This window comes from Nylanderia fulva, unplaced genomic scaffold (assembly GCF_048542155.1).
Source record: "Nylanderia fulva isolate GAGA-0341 unplaced genomic scaffold, ASM4854215v1 Scaffold141, whole genome shotgun sequence".
NCBI classification, from domain to species: Eukaryota; Metazoa; Arthropoda; class Insecta; order Hymenoptera; family Formicidae; genus Nylanderia; species Nylanderia fulva.
In genome coordinates, this window is record NW_028189633.1 from 206,547 (window position 1) to 229,094 (window position 22,548).

General features: G+C 42.4%; 2 protein-coding genes across 2 annotated transcripts; both read left to right on the forward strand.

The window, feature by feature from the left end:
* Nucleotides 1-1,004: 1,004 nt before the first annotated feature.
* Nucleotides 1,005-15,305, forward strand: LOC114941863 (uncharacterized). The gene is given in 9 exon segments (XM_029317018.2): nucleotides 1,005-1,047; nucleotides 1,280-1,411; nucleotides 1,968-2,210; nucleotides 2,448-2,738; nucleotides 3,145-3,273; nucleotides 4,609-4,815; nucleotides 13,102-14,966; nucleotides 14,969-15,125; nucleotides 15,295-15,305. Coding segments are annotated over 7 exon segments (2,883 nt in total). The 5' UTR covers nucleotides 1,005-1,047; nucleotides 1,280-1,411; nucleotides 1,968-1,987.
* A 1,494-nt stretch (nucleotides 15,306-16,799) lies between these two features.
* Nucleotides 16,800-22,060, forward strand: LOC114940676 (uncharacterized). The gene is made up of 3 exons (XM_085480295.1): nucleotides 16,800-18,695; nucleotides 18,753-19,130; nucleotides 19,343-22,060. The coding sequence occupies exons 1-3, from the start codon at nucleotides 16,800-16,802 to the stop codon at nucleotides 22,058-22,060; spliced, it is 4,992 nt and encodes a 1,663-aa protein (XP_085336421.1).
* The last annotated feature ends 488 nt before the right edge of the window (nucleotides 22,061-22,548 follow it).

Consider the following 22,548-nt stretch of genomic DNA (forward strand, 5'->3'; position numbering starts at 1 on the left):
AAAAATTTTAAATAGGTTTTATTTTAAATTTAAAATTTAGAACAAAATAAAATTTAATTTTTTGGACTTTCTGGCTTTTTTTTCCGTTTTCGAGCATTTCGTTATGCCCAAAACCGCGGGGAAACAGTTTAAAACTAAATTTGGGGAAATTAAACTATAGCAATTTCTTTCACATAAAAATTTTTTAAAGATGAATTTTTTTTTTTGTTTTTGCCCTCCGATTGTATCCCCCTACACATCCTTAGGAATCCATTTCTAAAAAAATACATTTTTAGGCCCGTTTTAATAGTCCGTTTTTATTTTAAGATCTTTTAAAGGGACCTCGTTCCCCAATCAAAGGGCCGCTACCCTCTCTTGATTGGTTAAAAACGGGGTTTTAAAGACGTCTTAAATAAAAGAAGGGTTTATAAATTTTTTTAAGGGGGAGTCAAAAAATTGGATCCCCAAGTTTCACTGGTTTGAGACGGCCTAAAACCCGGCCCTTTAAATAACAAATTAGTCCCGGCCCCAAAACGGAGCCCAAAGATCTTCGTCGGGTGGGTAACGGTCATTTAGTGTTTGTTTAAAATTATATGAAGGTAATCTAATAATTAGATAACGATTTCAATAAATTTTTGTATCTGAAGTGGTAATTAATTTACAATTATTTTGAGTATTGTTATAAAACAAATAGAAAAAAGCATTGCGTGTGTTTCTTAATACATAAATATAGTACACGCGGAAATATCTACATTCTTTTTTATTCTTTTTTTCATATACACTTCTTTATCACATTAGTAAATGTTTTATAACAATGTGCAATACATTCAATACCATTTATTACAATATAAAAAATAGGTGCTTATAAAAAAGGAGGAAAAGGAATATATAGATATTGCCACATGTATCGTACTATGTATTAAGAAACATACACAATGTTTGCTCTCGTATTATTCAATGATGGGATCTATCATATTTGTAAATCAGAAAACGTTAAAAAAAATAAAAATGAATATGTGGCAAAATATAAAAATGTCAAGTATACTTGTCGGATCATAGCACAACATAGTAAGTATATGTATCCTATATATATCATAAAAGAGATTAGAAATAGCCAAATAAACTATTTGATTTGTCGTATCTCTCTCTCTCTCTCTCTCTCTCTCTCTCTCTCTCTCTCTCTCTCTCTCTCTCTCTCTCTCTCTCTCTCTCTCTCTCTCTTTCTCTCTCTCTCAATCATTAATTTATTATTATTTGAAAATCTTTTATTAATATTTTAATATTCTATTGTTTATTACAGAAAATATTACTGTACTTAATGATATTAAGCATTCTTTAACTAACCTGTGTGTACCTAAAATTATATTACAACGTGTTACTTTGCCCAATGTGCACAAAAAACAAAACTTGCTTCAAATCCAGAATCAAGAAGGTAAGGTGGAATTTATTTGAATAAATAATTTGTATAGTTTATTTTATATTACTACAAATTATTATTGTTAATCATCGTGGCTGCTTTTGCGATAGATTTAAAATACAGATTAAAATAATCCTGCGCTGCAATTGATCAATTTAATCTGGATTTATTTTAATCCTGCGCTGCAGTTGATCATGATCATTCTCTCGCAAAAGCAGCCATATTTAAATAACTTAATATTTTATAAATATTCGCAATTGCTAGTCAATAAAATAAGGAATATCAAATAATCGACCAAACATCCAATAAACTTTTATTAATTTTCACGACGTTTCTTAATATTTCTTATGCCATAGTTAGTCATAGTTATGTCATAGTTAGTTTATATTATATATATGTATATATGTTTAATATTTCTTAATTTAATTGAAATGCTAATATATTTAATTATTGTAATAATTTATGATACGAATAATGTGGTCATATTTTCTTACTTATTAGAACAAAATTTATAGTTTTGTGAGATATCTATCTTCATATTTATATTCATAATTATTTTTTTCTTTCTTAGCATGTCTTGATAGTAATACTATGGAAGACAGTAGTGAAAATGTTTGCGATGAGGATCCATCTTATGAATCATCAAATAATTCATCAAATAACAATTTTGTTGAACCTGTGATAGATCAGGCAACAAATTCTGTTCCTAAACAAACTAATAATTCAACAAATACTTCTAATCGATTACATATATCAATGTCAATAAATGTACCAGACAAAAATGTCCAAGATAACAATGGAAATCTCAATGAAGGTTACAAAAGAAATTTAATTTCTATAACTGCATGCAAATTAGATTACTAATTATCTGTATTTAAATAAAATTTTTAATTCTTAATTTAATTGAAATAATGTATTTAATTAATTACTTAATTACACGAATAAATGTCGTACTTTTTTGACTTATTAGCACAAAATCTATATGATTCTATAATGTTTGTCAAAATCTATAATGTTTGTCATATTTTATGTGCATTTTTTCCTTTTTTAGGAATTTTTAATAGTAATACTATAGGAGAGAAAATTGAAAAAAATGTTTACAATGAGGATCCATCTTATGTATCATCAAATAAATCATGTAGTGAAAATTTTGTTGAACCTGTGATAGATCAGACAACAAGTTCTGTTGCTAAACAAACTAATAGCTCAGCAAATATTTCTAGTCTATTATCAATATTGAATACATCAGACATAGTAACGTCATTAAATATATCTGACATATCAACGTCAGTAAATATATCAGACATAGATATCCAGGATGAAGTAAGAAATCTCGATGAAGGTATGTAATAAACAACAAAATTATTTTTAAACTGCACTGAGTTATTCAGCCTGCTCTTAAAATGAAATAGATATCTATGGGTCTGTTTCCTACCGCTTAATTGACTGTACTATTTCAAAAAATACATCTAAAGATTATTGGTGAATGTTAATGTCAGAACATCCATACCATTTTGCATTGGACTTGATTGATTTAGATATTTAGATCTTTGTAAAAATAAACTCTGTTTTAGTTTCTCTACGTAATTTTTTATATAGTTTTTCTTTTGTAAAAAGTTATACTTAGCTGTAGTGGATCCTTTTGTTATATAACAATATGTTTATTTCTTTACTTATAGATTAACAGTATATTTATATCTTTACTTTTATCTTTTAATATGAATTGTATATGATATATATAATTTTAGATAAATGTTCATGTAACTGGCATGGCAATGTATTGGAAGTATATAAAGATTGCGACTTATTTGAACCCACCATTGTAGAAGATAAAATTTCTAAACATTCTGAAATAAGTGCACCTGTTTCCACTACAGGTATGTTATTGTTTCAAAATAATTATAATTTTCTTGTACAAATATACACATTATGTTTTAAAAAACTGCTCACTCACTCTATATTTAAAATATAATTATAATAGCTATTATTACTTGTATGTAAAATACATCTCTAAATATTTGGTAAATATAATTATCTCTTTATATTTCTTTTATTGTACACCTAAGAATTTTATACTTGATTTAAGTTTTAACATATATAACATATATAATATATTTTGTTATACATTCCATGCACGATGCAGATGTGTACTATATAAAATAATTATTTTAGATATTTTGCAAATTCTAAATTTCTCTTTAATTCTATGTTGTTTAAGTAAGCTATATATCTCAAAGAAAACCAATTTCAACAGAGGACGAAAAATACATGATACATCTGATCATCAATCTATCAAAGTAATTTTCCATCGTTCTTGACTTCTTATTTATATTAAATTGCAATAACACATAATGTAAAAGCAGAAAATATACAAGATGCGATCTTGTATAATTTATTCTGTTATTTAAATTTAAATATAAAAAATAACTGATTTATTAAATCTTTTTCAATATAACTTAAATTTTTATGTATTTGGTTACACAAGCCAACAAATTTTATTTTATTCGTACTATCTCGTACTGGATATAGTAAACCTGAAGGATATTTGCGCGCTGAAACCGAATTTATTAATTTCGTTAAAAGAGAAGTTTTTTTAATTTTATCAATGCCACACGCAAAAGTATTATTTATAATGTCCCGATTCAGCGACTTTTTCGGACCGATATATTTTTTTTGTCTACATCTCTCTAGGGGGGTAAAAAGAACGTAGGAATTAAGATCTCAAAAACCAAAAGATTGTTCCTAAATAATTCTTCGATATATTGCTAAGAAATTTCGTGCCTTGTGCACAGGTATAAGACAGCGAAAAATCAAAATTTTCGCGGTCTTTGCGCACTGACATCCGCGGTTGCTCTGTGTCGCCGATTATTATCTTTTAAATTTGTTATTTAACATAGCAGAGCGCTAAAAATTATTTGTTATTATTTATAATGTTATAAATTATCTCAAAATCATTGAAACCTTCGACGAAATTTTAGTCAAAAGTGTTACGTCTAATAGACAAATTTGAATTTGATTTCATCGTGCAAAAATCTTTTAAGATATCCTGCTTATTTGAGATAGTCCAAAAAAAATTTTAATTGTCAACTTGTGTTATTAATTATTGATGTAAATAATATAATTTTTTTATATATTAATATCAATTTTTTAATATATTAAAATTAAATGTATAATTTTTGTGATATTTAATCCTTATTCTTTACTCTTTTTAGCATACCTCAATAATAATAATATTATACAAGACATTTCAAAAAATATTTATGATAAGAATCCACCTTATGTATCAAACACAGAAGAAAATTTTATTCAATCTGTAGATGAGACAACAAAGTATGTTACTAAAGAATATAACATGTCATCTACATCATTAAACATATCAGATATAGGCATTCAGGATGACGATGGAAATCTCAATGAAGGTTAGAAAAAAAATATATTTTTTATAACTATTTGCTTGATTTGCACTTAAAATGTCAGCTGGCTATGTCAGATTTTTGGCAACAGTTTTGCAAAATCGTCAGATAGAACCTGATCTTATGTTAAAGTTACCATTTTGACATCAAAAATTTATAAAGACTTTGCTTAGAATCTGTCTGCACCTGTTTAATTTTAAAGAAGATACGATCTTGTTATATTTATTCAATATTTTCAACAAATTTTGTTGTTTTAATATAAGTATATTTCATTTATAAATTATCTTCTTTTAATATAATTAAAATGCTTATGTATACATATATTTAATTGGTAATTAAGGCTTCTTTATTTTTTGATGACGTCAGAAGCAAGAAATTACATGCTGGAACTTCTTACTGTATACATTGACATAAAAAAGTATATCCGTAATACGATATGTGATCAACTCAATGAATTTATAGAATGCTCCAAAAACTTTCATTACTGTAAGATGTAATTTTTGCTATAAGAATCAATAAATAACAACAGGTGAAAGTTATGTTTGATCTTTTTGCATGATTTTGATGTTACATTAATTTTACAATTTTTTATTGACTAACACAGCAAAAAAGATACTCATAAGAACATTTCACAAATTGCTAAATCGATTGCAAATGTTTATGGATATATCCTTTTATTTCTATATATATTTTTTATTTATTAGATATATATACTGCAATACTTTTGAATGCGATTTCTCGTTTCTGACGTCATCAAACGAGGACGGTTATAGTAAATATCTTGAAACTTTAAAGGGATGCTAACTCAGAAATAACTGCTTTTAAAGTTACTCTGGTTTTTTAACACTAAAAATACAAATGCTAATGAATGGAAGACTGCCCAAAGTTACATGAAAACTCTTGTTGAGTTTTATAATATTAGATAGCCTTCCATTCATTTGCATTTATATTTTCACATTGAAAACTATTCACCTCCTCTAATGGTATGTTTAACCAATAATAAATAAAGAGTATGTAACGGTTCACCTTTCCCGACGCCGCGGATCGGCTCGCCGGTTCCAGGATTCGGGAGGAAGGGGGAGATTCAGACTCGCTTATTCCTTATTAACAATACTTTGGTTTATTCAAAAAGAAACAAGTAAACAAAATGATTGTTGGCATAAAGCCTAAATAGAGAAACTTATTGACTACTCGGTATAAACGAAATGTTTGTTGGCATAAAGCCCTAAATAGAGAAACTTATTGACTACTCGGTATAAACAAAATAAGGAGGCGTATAGCCTGTAGCGGTGTCCGGAAATGATTTACAAATTACCCGGTATAACTTAGAGATACGGTGTACGGAGGCGTATAGCCTATGGCAGGAAGAAACCGGAAACCGGGAAACCCGGCGTAATGACGAGAAACCCGTCACCCGGTGTATAGCAGGAAGAGACCGGAAACCGGGAAACCCGGCGTAACAACGAGAAACCCGTTGCCCGGCGTGTAGCAGGAAGAGACCGGAAACCGTGAAACCCGGCGTAACAACGAGAAACCCGTTGCCCGGCGTGTAGCAGGAAGAACCGGAAACCGGGAAACCCGGCGTAATGACGAGAAACCCGTCACCCGGCGTGTAGCAGGAAGAGACCGGAAACCGGGAAACCCGGCGTAACAACGAGAAACCCGTTGCCCGGCGTGTAGCAGGAAGAGACCGGAAACCGGGAAACCCGGCGTAACAACGAGAAACCCGTTGCCCGGCGTGTAGCAGGAAGAGACCGGAAACCGGGAAACCCGGCGTAATGACGAGAAACCCGTCACCCGGTGTATAGCAGGAAGAGACCGGAAACCGGGAAACCCGGCGTAACAACGAGAAACCCGTTGCCCGATACTAAAGGTAGGAGGCCAGAAACCGAGAAACCCGGCGTAACAACGAGAAGCCCGTTGCCTGGCTAGGAGGTCCGGAACAGGACTGGTGCCGGCTCATCCGTCGAGCCGGCTTATATACCCTGCCGGCGGTTCCCCCACTCTACATCGAGACTGTGGTGGGGGTAATGCCGGCGTCGTAGTGGGGCGCCTCTGGGGGTTGTAGTGGGGCGCCCCTGGGGTAGGGTGACCCGTGTATCAGTTATGATTTTGTGCTTAGGGGCGCCTTAGGCGCCATAGCCTCAAGTGGCGGGCGGGTGATCGGCCCGCGAGGCGTTAGTAACGGCTACGCCGTTACACTACCCCCTCCCTAGACGGTGGACCGTACGTGATCGGCCGAAACGGTCGAACCGTATCATCCACCGTCCAGTAGGGAAAGTGGCTCGGAACTTCCGAGTGGCGTGGGCGGTATGGCGCTGGAGGAATCACGGCGGCTGGTCCTGTCCTACGCCCCGATGGTTTCCTCGTCCTCTTCCTCGGATGCCGCCTTGAGGTCCTGCACATGGATGTGGCGGTGCCATCGTCCTCGGGCGTCCTTGAGGTCAACGATTACGGGGGATACGATCCTCCGGACAGTCATCGGTCCGCTGTACTTCGGGGCCAGCTTGGCGTTGAACGCGTTGGCCTTGCTGGACAGGGGGCGGTCGCGTTTCCAGACGCGTTCGCCCAGCTGCGGTCGCCAGTCTCGTCGCCGCAGGTTGTACGGCTTCTCTTGCCGCTGGAAGGCCCGGGCGAGGTGGATTCGGACCACCTTGTAGGCGTCCTCCAACTGGGTCTGGCGGGTGCTTGGTCCTGGTGCTGGTGCGGTTCCTGGTCGATCCTCTGGATGTGGGCGAGCGAGCTCTCGGCCATGCAGGATGTAGGCCGGAGTGTATCCGGTGGCCTCATGTCGGGCGGTGTTGATGGCGAACTGTAAGGCGGGGATTCGCTCGTCCCAGTCTTTGTGCCGCCGGCCTACGTACTGGCTGATCATTGTTTTAACCGTACGGTTCGCTCGCTCTACCGGATTGCATTGCGGAGTGTACACGGGGGATGTCCGATGTTGTATCCCGTAGGAAGCTAGCAAGGCCTTAATGCGTTGCGCGACGAACTGAGTCCCGTTATCGGATACCAGGGCGACCGGACACCCGTGCCGGTATATCAGGCGGTCGGTGAGTGCTCGGGCTACGGCTACGGCGGTGGCTTTTCTAAGCGGGACCATTTCGATCCACTTACTGAACCGGTCTTGTATGGTTAATAGCCAGGTATGGCCGCTAGTGGATCGAGGCAGGGGACCGATCAGGTCTACGGCGGCTTGTTCCCATGGTGCGCGGACAGAGGTGGCCATCATCCGACCAGCCGGTCGTTGTTGACTGGCCTTGTGCCGCGCACAATTAGCGCACCCTCGGACGTACCGGGCAATTTCCCGAAACATGCCGGGCCAGTAATATAGCTGGGCCACCCGAGCCAATGTTTTGGAAATGCCTAGGTGCCCGGCGGCCGGATCGTCGTGCATTCGCTGAAGCAGGGCGGGTCGTTGGTCTGTAGGCACGCACTGCTTCCATTGCTCTTCGGCTGGTGTTTCCCGGAAGTCCAGATCGTGGAGTATATGCCTGTACAATCGTTGATCCTGGATTTTATAGTCCGGGTGATCGGTCGGATGTCTCCGTACTTCGGCTAGTTTACGGTGGTACCACCGGCATTTCGGCCGGGTCACCGCCAAAGCTTCCGGGAGGCGGGAGAGGGCATCTGCCACCTGGTTAAGTGTCCCGCGCCGGTACTGGATGTCGAAATCATGTTGTTGTAATTCGAACATCCAGCGGGCTAGTCGTCCGGTAGGGGCCTCGATGTGTTGTAACCACTTTAAAGCTTGGTGGTCGGTCACGACGGTGAATCGGTAGCCCTCGAGGTAATCCCGCATCCGGCGTATACCCCACACGACAGCCAAGCACTCTAGTTCGGTAGCGCTATAATTCTTCTCGGCTGCGTTGAGGGTCCGGCTGGCGTACGCGATAACCCGCTCTCCTTCGCCGAGGTGTTGGGTTAATACGGCCCCTAACCCGTGGGCGCTGGCGTCGGTTTGTAGTAGAAATGGTCGACCAAAATCTGGACAGGCGAGGACAGGTGCGGTGGTTAAGGCCTGTTTTAGTTTCCGGAACGCGGTTTCTTCTTCTTTTGCCCAGGTCCAGCGCGCTCTCTTTTTAGTGAGTCGAGTGAGAGGGGCGGCGATAGTGGAGAAGTCAGCGATGAATCGGCGGTACCATGACGCTACCCCCAGAAATTGCCGAACCCTGCGGAGGGTCGTGGGGGCAGGCCAATCGGTAATGGCTCGCACTTTTTCTGGGTCCGTCCGGATTCCGTGCCGATCGATAACGTGTCCGAGGTACCGAAGACTTGGCCGGCAGAAGTGACACTTTTCTGGGTTGAGGCGGAGTCGGGCGTCACGGAGGCGGCGAAAGACTTCGGCCAAGTGGCCTAGGTGCTCCTCGAAAGTACGGGACGCGACAACTATGTCGTCCAAGTAGACGAGGACGTGGGGTTCTAACTCGGGTCCTAGCACGGTGTCGAGCAGCCGTTGGAAGGTGGCCGGTGCTGAATGCAGTCCGAATGGCATGACGCGGAACTGCATCAGCCCTCTCCCTGGCACCGTGAAGGCGGTTGCGGGGCGGCTCTCCGGAGTTAGTGGCACTTGCCAATACCCGCTGCGTAGGTCCAACGTGGACAAGTAGTGTGCGCCTCGTAGCTTATCTAAGGTGGCGGCAATGTGAGGCAGCGGGTATGCATCTTTTTCTGAGGCCGCGTTTAATCGGCGGAAGTCTATACAAAATCGGTAGGTCCCGTCTTTCTTCTTTGCCAGCACTATCGGAGAGCTCCAGGCGCTGGTGGAGGGCTCGATGACTCCTTCGGCTTCCATCTTTTGGACCTCTTGGTCGATCACGGCTTGCATGGCCGGATTACGGGGCCGATATCGTTGTTTAATGGGCGGCCCCGGTTTTAGCCGAATTTGGTGTGTGGCTTTGTCGGTCGGGCCGCGGACCGATTCGAACTTTGGAAGTTCGTTATTTAGAAAGGCCTGTAGCCTTAGCGCCTCGCTGGTAGTTCCTGGGCTGATACTGGCTGTCGCGATTCCATCTTTGGTTGTTGTCTCGGTGACAGGTCTGGGCGGCGGGCGCAGCTCGACTCCTAATTTCGCCCAGAGGTCTATGCCTATTAGTACGGCGTTGTCTAGTTGTGGTAGTACGGAGAAGCGGTGGCGGTACGATTTTCCTCGTAACCTGACCGTTGCTTCGATGGTCTCGGCAATGGGGACTTGCGTCCCGTCGGCCAGGCGTATCTGGGCTGCCTTGAGATCTGGGCTAGACGGTGTGCGGTTGATTCGGCGGGCCGTTTCAGCGTTTACGAATGAGATTTCTGAGCCGGAATCGAGGAGGCCCCACAAATGTTGTCCGGCGATCTGGATCCGGAGGTGCGGTCTCGGGTTGTATTTTAGGCCGAGTTGGGCTGGACGACGGCCGCGACGTCTCCGGCCCGCACCCCGTTTCCCGTCGGGGGGTGGCAGTCACGGGTGAGGACCCCGTCCTTGCCACATCTCGAGCAGAATTTCTTCGGAGGTCGCTGGCAGTGCAGGCGTGTATGTCCTCGTTGCTTGCACCTCCAGCAACATTCCTCCCGACTGTAGACCGCGGAAGCTACAACCGGGGTGTGGCTTTGCGGCACGTCCCTTCGTCGTTCCTGTCTTCGGCGGTCGGCCTCTTCGTATTCGGTGGCTCGGATGCTCAGATCCCCGACGCTGAGCACGTCCGCCCGACGGATGTACAATTGGTACTCCGGATCCATGTTTTCGTAGAGCTGTTCCAGTTGGTCTAGGGGTGAATATCCCCCGGCGCGCCGCATCATGGTCAGGACCTCGGTGGCGTACTTTTGGAAGGACTCTTTAGGGCGTTGTTGACGTCCCTGGATCGTCCTTTTCATCTGTCTCTCATACCCGCTTGGCAGGTATTGCTGGCGGACAGCTTGGCGAAAGTCGGCCCAGCTGGCTATGGTATCGCGGATGTTGCGATACCACAGCAGGGCGTCTCCCCGTAAGAGTTCGGGTAGCCCTAACAGCATCTGGGCGTCGGTGTAGCCGTAGCCCAGGCACAGCTCTTCCGTACGCTCGAGGAATGCCAGGGGGTCCTTGCCCTCGAAGTGGCACCCCCATTTTCGGATCTGGTCCATGATCCTGGCTGGTTCAACAGGTGTCGGGGTGGTAGCTTCTTCGTCTTTGGTTGGGCTTCCGGTGGCCATTTCGACGTTGATAGTGGGCACAGGTAGGTGAGTTCGAAATAGCGCGGGGTTTTGCCCGACAAATCGGCGGAGGCGTCGGCGGACCTCGTCTAAAGTTCCTTGGCTATCGATTCCGTGTCTTTTGGCCAAGGCAATAGCTTCGGTTTTTGATAATTGATTTACCCACGCGGGCATCTGGATAGGCTTAAGCGAGTCGGGATCTCCACTGGGCAGGTCCCTGTTCGGGCGCCATGTAACGGTTCACCTTTCCCGACGCCGCGGATCGGCTCGCCGGTTCCAGGATTCGGGAGGAAGGGGGAGATTCAGACTCGCTTATTCCTTATTAACAATACTTTGGTTTATTCAAAAAGAAACAAGTAAACAAAATGATTGTTGGCATAAAGCCTAAATAGAGAAACTTATTGACTACTCGGTATAAACGAAATGTTTGTTGGCATAAAGCCCTAAATAGAGAAACTTATTGACTACTCGGTATAAACAAAATAAGGAGGCGTATAGCCTGTAGCGGTGTCCGGAAATGATTTACAAATTACCCGGTATAACTTAGAGATACGGTGTACGGAGGCGTATAGCCTATGGCAGGAAGAAACCGGAAACCGGGAAACCCGGCGTAATGACGAGAAACCCGTCACCCGGTGTATAGCAGGAAGAGACCGGAAACCGGGAAACCCGGCGTAACAACGAGAAACCCGTTGCCCGGCGTGTAGCAGGAAGAGACCGGAAACCGGGAAACCCGGCGTAACAACGAGAAACCCGTTGCCCGGCGTGTAGCAGGAAGAACCGGAAACCGGGAAACCCGGCGTAATGACGAGAAACCCGTCACCCGGCGTGTAGCAGGAAGAGACCGGAAACCGGGAAACCCGGCGTAACAACGAGAAACCCGTTGCCCGGCGTGTAGCAGGAAGAGACCGGAAACCGGGAAACCCGGCGTAACAACGAGAAACCCGTTGCCCGGCGTGTAGCAGGAAGAGACCGGAAACCGGGAAACCCGGCGTAATGACGAGAAACCCGTCACCCGGTGTATAGCAGGAAGAGACCGGAAACCGGGAAACCCGGCGTAACAACGAGAAACCCGTTGCCCGATACTAAAGGTAGGAGGCCAGAAACCGAGAAACCCGGCGTAACAACGAGAAGCCCGTTGCCTGGCTAGGAGGTCCGGAACAGGACTGGTGCCGGCTCATCCGTCGAGCCGGCTTATATACCCTGCCGGCGGTTCCCCCACTCTACATCGAGACTGTGGTGGGGGTAATGCCGGCGTCGTAGTGGGGCGCCTCTGGGGGTTGTAGTGGGGCGCCCCTGGGGTAGGGTGACCCGTGTATCAGTTATGATTTTGTGCTTAGGGGCGCCTTAGGCGCCATAGCCTCAAGTGGCGGGCGGGTGATCGGCCCGCGAGGCGTTAGTAACGGCTACGCCGTTACAAGTAAATTAGAAAAGCAATTATACTGGCGTCTAGCATCTCGTTAACTATATGAATCATACTGAGTAACCCATTTTAAAAGATATACAGAAATATATCAGAAACTTATTTGCTTTATCTTAAAAAATATTTTGAGTGAAAGTTATTTGATGTTAAGGAACTCGTTTGATGATCTTTATTTGACTTTAGATCAAAATCCAGAAGTTTAGTTCAAGGTCAACTTAATTTTTTTAAACGGACTTCACTATTATTTTTTTATATAAATTAAGTTTTTGCAATATTAGGTATAAAAATTTATGAGAGTAAGATGACCAAAAAGTTAATAGTTTACGAGAACTTATAGTTTATGTGAAATTGTCATATTAAAGTACAACATATCTCAAATTATTCACTTTTTGATCACATTATCCTTCAACTTTTATTCCAAATATTAGAAGGAATCGATATAAAATTATTTACAGTGATTTAAAAAATTAAGTTCATCTTGAAATAACATTTGGATTTTGATGCAAAATTAAATAAATATTACCATCAGATGACTCTTTCAACAATAAATAACTTTTACTTAAATTACTTTTTAAAATAACAAAGTTTCTGAAATATTTGTGTGAATCTTTTTTAACGAAGCATTCTGTATAATTTCTTACGTATTAAAAAATCTATAATTTTTTTTGTTATTTAACATGCATATTTTTCTCTTCTTTTAGCGTGTCTTGATAATAATACTATGGAAGACAACATTGAAAATGTTAGCGATGAGGATCCATCTTACGTACCATCAAACACTTCGTCTAATGAAAGTTTCGTTCAACCTGTGATGAATCAGACAAGAAATTCTTTTGCTAAAGAAACTAACAGTTCGGCAAATACTTCTAGTGGATTAGACATATCAATGTCACTAAACGTATCTGGGAAATGTGCTCGGGATGACACTGAAATATTTGTTACATCAGTTGGTGCAGGAAACAAGAAGCATTTCTGTATGTATTGCAATACGTTTCAGAGCAAAATAGCTCGTCATCTTGAGAGAGTACATGCGAATGAATTAGAAGTTCAAAAATTTAAACACATGCCAAAAGGGAATGCAGAACGAAGAAAGATCTTAGAAACGATACGTAGACGTGGAGATTTCTATTTTAATACCGATTGTGCACGAAATGATGGTGAATTATTAGTAGAAAGACGTTCAAAGAAAAAATACAACAGGATACCTTCTGAATACGTCGTATGTCCAAAATGTAAAGCTTTCATTGTAAAAGTTACAAGCAGACATCACTATCAAAGATGCATTAAAGAAATGATTAAAGTTAAAGATAATAGATCAATATCAATTTTAGGAAGACAAATAATAGGACGTATACATAATGAGGCAAGCAATGCTCTAAGATTACGAGTTTTCCCACTTTTACGAGAAGATGATATAGTAAGAAATATCCGTTACGACAAACTAATAATAGCATTTGGTAATCAACAGTGCGAAAAATATAAAACATCTGAACACAATGATACATTGATTAGACAAAAATTAAGAAGAATGGGTCGTCTGCTTCAAGTAATAAAATGTAAAAATTCTGATATTACGGATTTTGCTTCCATTTACTTCCCCCGATACAGCAATACTTGCATTGAAGCAATTAATACGTTAGCCGGTTTATCTTTATGTGGAAAATTTTTCAAAACTCCTTCACTGGCTTCTGGACTTGGAGGTTTACTAAAAGAAGTGGGTAAACTTTTAATCAATCGATGTATTAGAAAAGAAGACAAGGAAAGGAAGTTACGTGCTGAAGACTTTTTGAAAGTATTTACCGAAGATTTTGCAACACGTATATCAAAAACAATATCAGAAACAATGACTAGAAATCTAAGACGTAAAAAGATTACGTTACCCTGTAAAGCAGATATTATTAAGCTTCATAATTTTCTAAAACAAGAACGTGAAACAGCTTATAATTTTTTGAAAGAAAAGTTCTGCTATGATGCACGGCTTTCGCTTACGAAATCTACATTGACTTCAGTACAAGTGTTTAATCGTCGTAGAGCCGGAGAGATACAAAGGACGTTAATCGAGGATTATAAGGCGTATCAAGGTATTAATTATCAGACAAACGACATGTATAAAGCGCTTTCAGCACGTGCCAAAGAAATTGCTAAAAGATATGTGCGATTTACCCTCAGAGGTAAACTTGGACGAACGGTACCAGTCTTACTAACAGAAGAATTAAGAGACTGCATCGAAATAATTTTAAAGCATAGAAAGGCTGCAAAAGTTTCTTCGAAGAATCCATACCTATTTGGTCTTCCTTCGCTTCAAAAAGATAAACACCGATATCTTTTAGCGTGTGATTTATTACGGCAATATGCAGTAGATAGTGGCGCAGAAAATCCAGAAACTATTCGTGCGACTGAATTACGGAAGCATATAGCAACAATTTGTGTTCATTATAATCTATCTGAAAATGAAGTTTCAACGCTTGCAAATTTTATGGGCCATGCCGATAAAATTCATTTATCTCACTATAGACAACCTGTTATTGAAAAAGAAATCTTAGAAATATCTCAATATCTGGAAGCCGCACCGCACAAGGAGCCGATATAAATGAAAGTGATAGTGATGATGATTCTGACTCTGAACTTTCAGATGTTGAAAATACAGCGAAGACTACAGAAACTCACGATGATACAATTAATAAAGAAATTGCATCTAGAAAAGTCATTCAAGATTTTCAACAAGGTACTTTATTCCTTCACAAATAAAATTTAATTTTTTAAATCACATTTTAGTCAAGTAGTGATTAAGGAATGAATCTAATTTAAAACTTAAGATCATATTGGTTTCTTTGATATAAGAGAACATTCGTAATTTGATTTTATATTTAAGGCTGTCTTAAGTTTATTTTCAGATGATATGTAGTATATAATAAAACAGCGTTTACAGTATCTGTTCGTGCGAGTGTGTTGCCGAGCGTGCGAACCGACATGCACGCGCCATCTCTGAGATCGCGGCGTCGCTCAGAGCATCGATTGATAGCAATCATATTGATTTCCGTTTAGATCGATATCTGATTAGCGAGCGCGGTCGTCCCGTCACTTCCGTAGTGACGAGGAAGAAGGAAACATTCTGGAGTAATCCTTGAGTCAGTGTACACGTGTTCTGTATCGCTCTCAGTAACGTATCAAATAATAAGTCGTTCAAGTCATCGTATTATATCTCGTATATTAATTTTCTGTCTATCGTGACGAATTAGTTGTGTACATTTGTGATTGTGCGGAATAAAAAAGACCATTGACTGTTACGAAGCGCGAGTGATTTATTTCCCCGCCTCGTCTATTGTCGCCGCGTAAAACCACCATCTTTTTCCCGACCACGTGCGCCGGTATTCCCGCGCTCTCTCTCTTTAGTATTTTACTGAGTTCGCGAACATGGTCCTTCGAGCCGGATGGTCCGTGAATCGGTGAATTAAAGTGCATAAACTATCGAGTGCACGAGCGACGAATCGAGTTATCGCCCTTATATGTGCACATTCGTGTCGTAATACGTGATAGACTGCCACGTGGCCCTTCTCTACGTGTCTGTGAAATCGCGAACAGAAGCGATTAATCTCGATTCTAGCGGACAGTGACTTGAACAGTGACATTTAGTGATACGAACGGAGTTATCATTTTACTCCATTTCGTCCGACGGTTCGAATCTATAGTTTATGCGATTCGTTCGTCGTTCTTTTTGACAATTTATCGGAGTGATAATTGACTTCGTTTAGTGCGTTACTCCGAATCTATCGACTATGCGATTTGTTCATCGTTCTTATTGACAATTTATCGGAGTTATAATTTTACCCCGTTTAGTGCGACACTTCGAATCTATCTCTTATGCGATTCGTTCGACGTTCTTTTTTGACAATTTTTTCGGAGTGATAATTTGACTCCATTTCGTGCGCCGATTCGAACCTATAGTTTCGCGATTAGTTCGACGATCTTTTTGACAATTTTTTCGGAGTGATAATTTGACTCCATTTCGTGCGACGATTCGAATCTATAGTTTTCGCGATTCGTTCAACGTTCTTTTTGACAATTTTTTCGGAGTGATAATTTGACTCCACTTCGTACGACGATTCGAATCTATAGTTATCGCGATTCGTTCGTCGTTCTTGTTGACAATTTATCGGAGTGATAATTTGACTCAGTTTAGTGCGATATTCCGAATCTATCGCTTTCGGGATTCGTTCGTCGTTCTTGTGATAATTATCGGATTGATAAGTGACTCCAGTCATTACGATTGTTCGAGACTGTTGTTTATTAGATCCGCTAGTCCCTCTCTTGTGATAATCTATCACGTTGTAAATAATTATTGAAGAATTAACTTATTCTTTTTTTCTTCGGCCGTGAAGTGATAAACTGTGACGTCATCATGCCTGGAGATACGCTCAAGTTACCGACGGACCAATCGAGAAATCGTACTCGTTCTCAGGGCAGCATTATAGCGTTGCTCGTTGTACAAAGAGAATATTTGCGATCTATTCATCGCACGTGCAATTCGGCTGTGAGGCTCACTGAAACGTCCGCCTCCATTACAGTCTCGACGAAACTCCAAACGTTAACGCAGCTATGGGCCAAATGTCGATGCAATCACGAGGAGTTAACGGCATATTCGATTGATCCGGACGTCAGTGACTATCTCAAAGGTACCGAATTTGGTGACATGGAGGATCGAGTTCTTGATGCGACGGACGCGCTCACCGCCTTGCAGAGCAACATGCCTTCGACATCGTCAATTAGGAGGGACGCTGCCGACGCATCGTCGACTTCGAGGTTCACCAGTCTCGAGCGCATCCCTCTGCCGACCTTCAACGGAGATCAGAAGGACTGGGCCCACTTTCGAGACATGTTTGACTCGATGGTCGTCCGTGAGTCTGGACTGTCTAACGTACAGAAGTTTTATTATCTTAAAAGTTGTTTGACCGGTACGGCATTGTCGTTGATTAAAAATTTACCGATTACCGATGCAAATTTCGAATCGGCTTGGAAATTAATTAATGATCATTATCAAGATATTCAAGTTTTGACTTTTTCTCTTATAGTTCGGTTATTAAAACTTAGGCCCGTAAGCGGCGATAGTCCGGCCGCGTTAGAGACTCTAGTTAATCAAACTCGCGAAATACTTGTCTCTCTCGAAAACTTGAATCAATTATCGTGGGATTCCATATTAGTTGTTATGACGCTTATGCGTCTGAACCCGACGATTCGAAAGAGTTGGGAAGAGAACATCGGTAAAAGAGAAACATTTCCAAATTATGACGAACTTGAGCAATTTCTGAACGGTAAAATACACGCTTTAAATGTTGCGTCGATTAAAAGCGGAGTCACATGCCTGAACGACAATGCCGTAACGAAAAATTCAAAACATAAAAACGGTGTTGACTCTAAGGTCACTTCGCACGTTGCGAACACCAATACTTCTGTTTGTCATTTGTGCTCCGCGGCTCATAACATATTGAAGTGCGCGAAATTCAAGGTCATGTCTGCGAGCGAACGTTTAGATTCCGCCCGAGCGGCGCATTTATGCTTTAATTGTCTCGCTAAAGGTCATTTTCCGCCGAGCTGTAAAAACAAACCGGGTTGCGATAAGTGTAAGAAGCGGCATCATAAAATGCTTCATCAAGCATTCTCACCGCGTACATCGGATCCCGAGTCAATAAACAGTAACGCGGTTACTTCCGTTTCGAGTAATGATCACGCGAAGTTATCTAATGTAACTTCCTGTCATTCGGGAGTCGCCAAGTCAAAAACGTTAAGGCCGGTGTTAATTGCGACAGCGTGGGTACACGTGCGTACGGCTGAAGGTCGTGAACTGCCATTTCGCGCAGTCATAGATTCTGGCTCCGAGTGCTCGTTAATATCTGAAGCAGCTGCTCAAGCGTTACGCGTGCAAAGAATTGCGTGCTCTGCTTCAATTTCAGGTACTGGCGCCACCGTCTCCGGGGTCGTGAAGCACTCCACCCGCGTTGAGCTACGATCACGAAATAAGTCTCAGCTTGTAGTCGTGATCGAGCCTCTTATTTTATCTCGGCTTTCTAATTATGTTCCGCGACGATTTGTTAAGGCATCTGAGTGGACCGGCGTCGGACAACTGACATTGGCCGACCCCGACCCCTGCAGTGATAAGCCGATCGACTTAATACTCGGTGCCGATTGTTATGACGAAATAATACTTCAGGATTGGGTGAAGTTTCCCGGAGAGCCGTATGCTATTCATTCGCGATTCGGGTGGGTGCTGCGCGGTCCGGTGGACGACGGTCCTGTCAATGTATCGTCGTCGCATACGACTATTTCGTCATTACACGTGACCCCTAATACTGATTAGACTCGTGCGATCGAGCGCTTTTGGGAGGTTGAGGAGATTCCTTCGCAGACCCAATTATCCACTGAGGATCAATATTGCGAGGACCTCTTCGTCGCGACTACTAATCGTGATACGTCAGGAAGGTACAATGTCGCGTTGCCGTTTAAGGGGAATCTTCCAATTGATATTGGGGATTCTCACAAAAATTCGCTCCGTATGTATGCGTCTTTGGAGCGTCGTTTGAAAAAGGATCGACAGTTAGCTGTCGAATATAATGATTTCTTAAATGAATATTTAAGATTAGGACATATGAGTCTGTATACGCCCACGGATGTCGAGGAGCAGCGATGCTTTATACCGCATCATCCGGTATTAAAGCCAAGTAGCACTTCGACGAAGGTAAGGGTTGTATTTAACGCGTCTGCGCGCACTGGCAATGGAAAGTCTCTCAACGACTGCCTCCTTATTGGACCAAAATTGCAGACTGATCTATGTGCCATTTTGTTACGTTGGCGCTGGCACCGGTTTGTGTGTGCCGCCGATATTGCGAAGATGTTTCGGCAAATTCGCGTGCACGATGATCATACGCGTTTTCAATTAATTCTCTGGAGGCAATCGGAGAAAGACGCGGTAATTCCGTATCGGTTACGGACGGTAACTACGCCGCTCCTGCGCCCTTTTTAGCATTGCGCGTCTTGCGGCAGTTAGCAGAGGACGAGAAGCATCGTTTCCCTCTGGCTGCGCATAACGTCATATTCAATTCATATGTTGACGATATATTTTTTGGCGCGTCGGAGATAGAAGAATGTCGCGAGATTCGAGAGCAGATGATAGGACTGACCAACGCGGGCGGGTTTCCTCTACACAAATGGAGTTCCAATTGTCCGGATTTAATCTCCGATTTATCCGAAACGATTCGCGATCCTGCACAAAACGTAGATTTTAAAGAGGATGATCAATTAAAAATCCTTGGCATATATTGGGCACCATTGGAGGATGCTTTTAGTTTTCGTATTTGTGCAGAAGTTCCGTCGCATATAACAAAACGCACCTTTCTCTCGTATATATCGAGAATCTACGATCCATTAGGTTGGTTGTCGCCTGTCATTATTATTGGTAAGATCCTTATTCAACAATTGTGGCTGTCTAGGATCGACTGGGACATGACACTACCGTCGGACCTGAATGAAAGGTGCATCTCTTTTTGCCACGGACTCTCGCTTGCTACTGTTTGTATCCCGCGCTGGGTGCACTCCCGCGAGGACTCAAGTATCGAGATCCATGGGTTCGCGGATGCGTCCCAGGCCGCTTACGCAGCCGTGATCTACCTTCGAGTGATCCATAAATTCGAGCCACAAGTTTTCTTGCTAACAAGTAAGAGCAAGGTTGCTCCGTTGAAAACGGTCTCGGTTCCTCGTTTGGAGCTCTGTACGGCCGAACTCTTATCACGGCTCCTTGCTTGGACCATTTCTGCGTTGAATCTTGAGCAGGTCCCCATTTACGCTTGGACGGATTCCACCGTCGCATTGGCCTGGCTTAGCAAGTCTCCGGCCACATGGAAAGTATTCGTGGCGAATCGGGTGTCTCTCATCCAAACGCAATGTCCTCAGGCAAGTTGGCGTCATGTTCCTACGCAGGACAACCCTGCGGACTTAGCTTCTCGTGGAGTCTCTCCGACTCAATTGATCAAAAATCCACTATGGTGGTACGGGCCCTCGTGGCTCTCCTGTGAGCCCCAAGAGTGGCCCTCTGTCGACTCTTCTGATAGTCTGCCGACTTCTGACCTTGAGGCACGGTCAGTCGTCACTCACGTCACCAATGTCTCCGAGTGGGATCTGTCCACTCGCTATTCTGATTGGAGCAAACTGCTCAAGATAACTGCGTTAATTTTACGCTTCGTGAAACTGACACGACGACAGCTTCCATGTACGGAACTTTTATACACTACGCGGTTGATGACGGAAGCCAAAACCTTTTGGATCAAGGTCATACAGTCGTCGTTATATGCGACCGAACTTCATTTATTGCGAGCCGAGCAAAGATTGCCACGTTCGAGTTCGCTACTTTCTTTGGATCCGTTCATTGATGATGACGGAATTATTCGTATGGGAGGCAGATTGATGCACGCTCCATTGACATTCGCTCAGAAGCATCCAGTAATCCTGAGCCAAACTCCTCTGACGCGTATAATAGTGCGTGATGCACATTTACGCACTCTCCATGGGGGAACGTCGTTAACATTACGTCTACTCCGAGAGGAGTACTGGATACTCCGAGCAAAAATAATTGTACGATCGGTTATTGGTCAGTGTGTCATCTGCTCTCGACATCGTGCAAATTTGAGCAGTCAGAAAATGGCTTATTTGCCCGAGATACGAACTAATGTGGCGCGTCCGTTTTTGAAAGTCGGGGTAGATTATGCCGGACTCTTGCCAGTGCGCGCCTTCGCCGGACGTGGTCATCAATCCCGTAAGGCCTATATAGCCCTTTTCGTGTGCTTGATAACCCGTGCCGTGCACATAGAACTCGTTACCGATCTGTCTTCCGCAGCATTCATCGCCGCCTTTCGACGATTTTGTTCACGCCGCGGTATTCCTGCGATTGTATTAAGCGATAACGGAACCAATTTCCGTGGCGCGCAGACGGAATTATACCGTATTTTTCACGCTAGTATGTGCGATGGTGCCGTCGAATCATCTATGGCCTCGTTAGGCATAGAATGGCGCTTTATTCCAGCCTCCGCTCCACACTTTGGCGGGATTTGGGAGGCTGGAGTAAAGTCGGTCAAGCACCACTTAAAGCGTATAGTTGGCGTACATACGCTAACCATTGCCGAATTAGAGACACTGTTGTGTCAAATAGAGGCCTGCCTAAATTCGCGACCGATCGATGGACTCTCGAATTCCCCAGACGATCTATCGTATTTGACTCCCGGTCACTTCTTGACCGGCGCTCCACTTCTTGCGTTGCCTGATGCTTCGCTACTAGATCGTCCGGAATCGAGATTGACGAGATATCAACTCGTTCAGCGGATGCGAGACCGATTTTGGCAGGTTTGGCGCTTGGATTTTCTTAACTCTCTGCAGAAGCGCAATAAATGGCACAATCAGCGCGCAAATTTAAACGTGGGTGATATTGTCATCATTAAGGATGACAATGCTCCACCCTCTAGATGGGAATTAGGGCGTATAACACAGTGCTTCCCGAGTGAAGATGGGTTGATCCGCGTTTGCGAGGTGAGGACTGCTACCTCTACCTTTCGACGACCAATCCACAAATTGTGTCTCCTTCCGATCGCTGATCGAGACGAAAAGGATCACAATCTGTAGTTCCATTTCTTTTTTTTGTGTTTGTTTTTTTTTTTTTTTTTTTTTGGGTATCATACCTTACGGCGGGCGGCGCCCAACGCCCGATATTTCGCGTCTGTGATATCTATAGATTAAGTGTAGATTAATTACATTTATGTATAACATTAAAATGTAAATTAGCATTTATCCTAGTCAACTGATGTGACTAATCATTAGTTTATTATAAATTGTTTCTGTCGCTTATTAAATAAGCGAGGCGAGCGGTATGTTCGTGCGAGTGTGTTGCCGAGCGTGCGAACCGACATGCACGCGCCATCTCTGAGATCGCGGCGTCGCTCAGAGCATCGATTGATAGCAATCATATTGATTTCCGTTTAGATCGATATCTGATTAGCGCGGTCGTCCCGTCACTTCCGTAGTGACGAGGAAGAAGGAAGCATTCTGGAGTAATCCTTGAGTCAGTGTACACGTGTTCTGTATCGCTCTCAGTAACGTATCAAATAATAAGT

What these genes read in the sequence shown, in the direction of transcription:
- LOC114940676 (XM_085480295.1), top strand. Translation starts at nt 16,800, where the DNA reads ATGCCTGGAGATACGCTCAAGTTACCGACGGACCAATCGAGAAATCGT. An exon ending in TGGACGACGGTCCTGTCAAT is followed by an intron (nt 18,696 to 18,752) that starts GTATCGTCGTCG and finishes AATACTGATTAG; the next exon opens with ACTCGTGCGATCGAGCGCTT. An exon ending in CAAGTAGCACTTCGACGAAG is followed by an intron (nt 19,131 to 19,342) that starts GTAAGGGTTGTA and finishes AATTCTCTGGAG; the next exon opens with GCAATCGGAGAAAGACGCGG.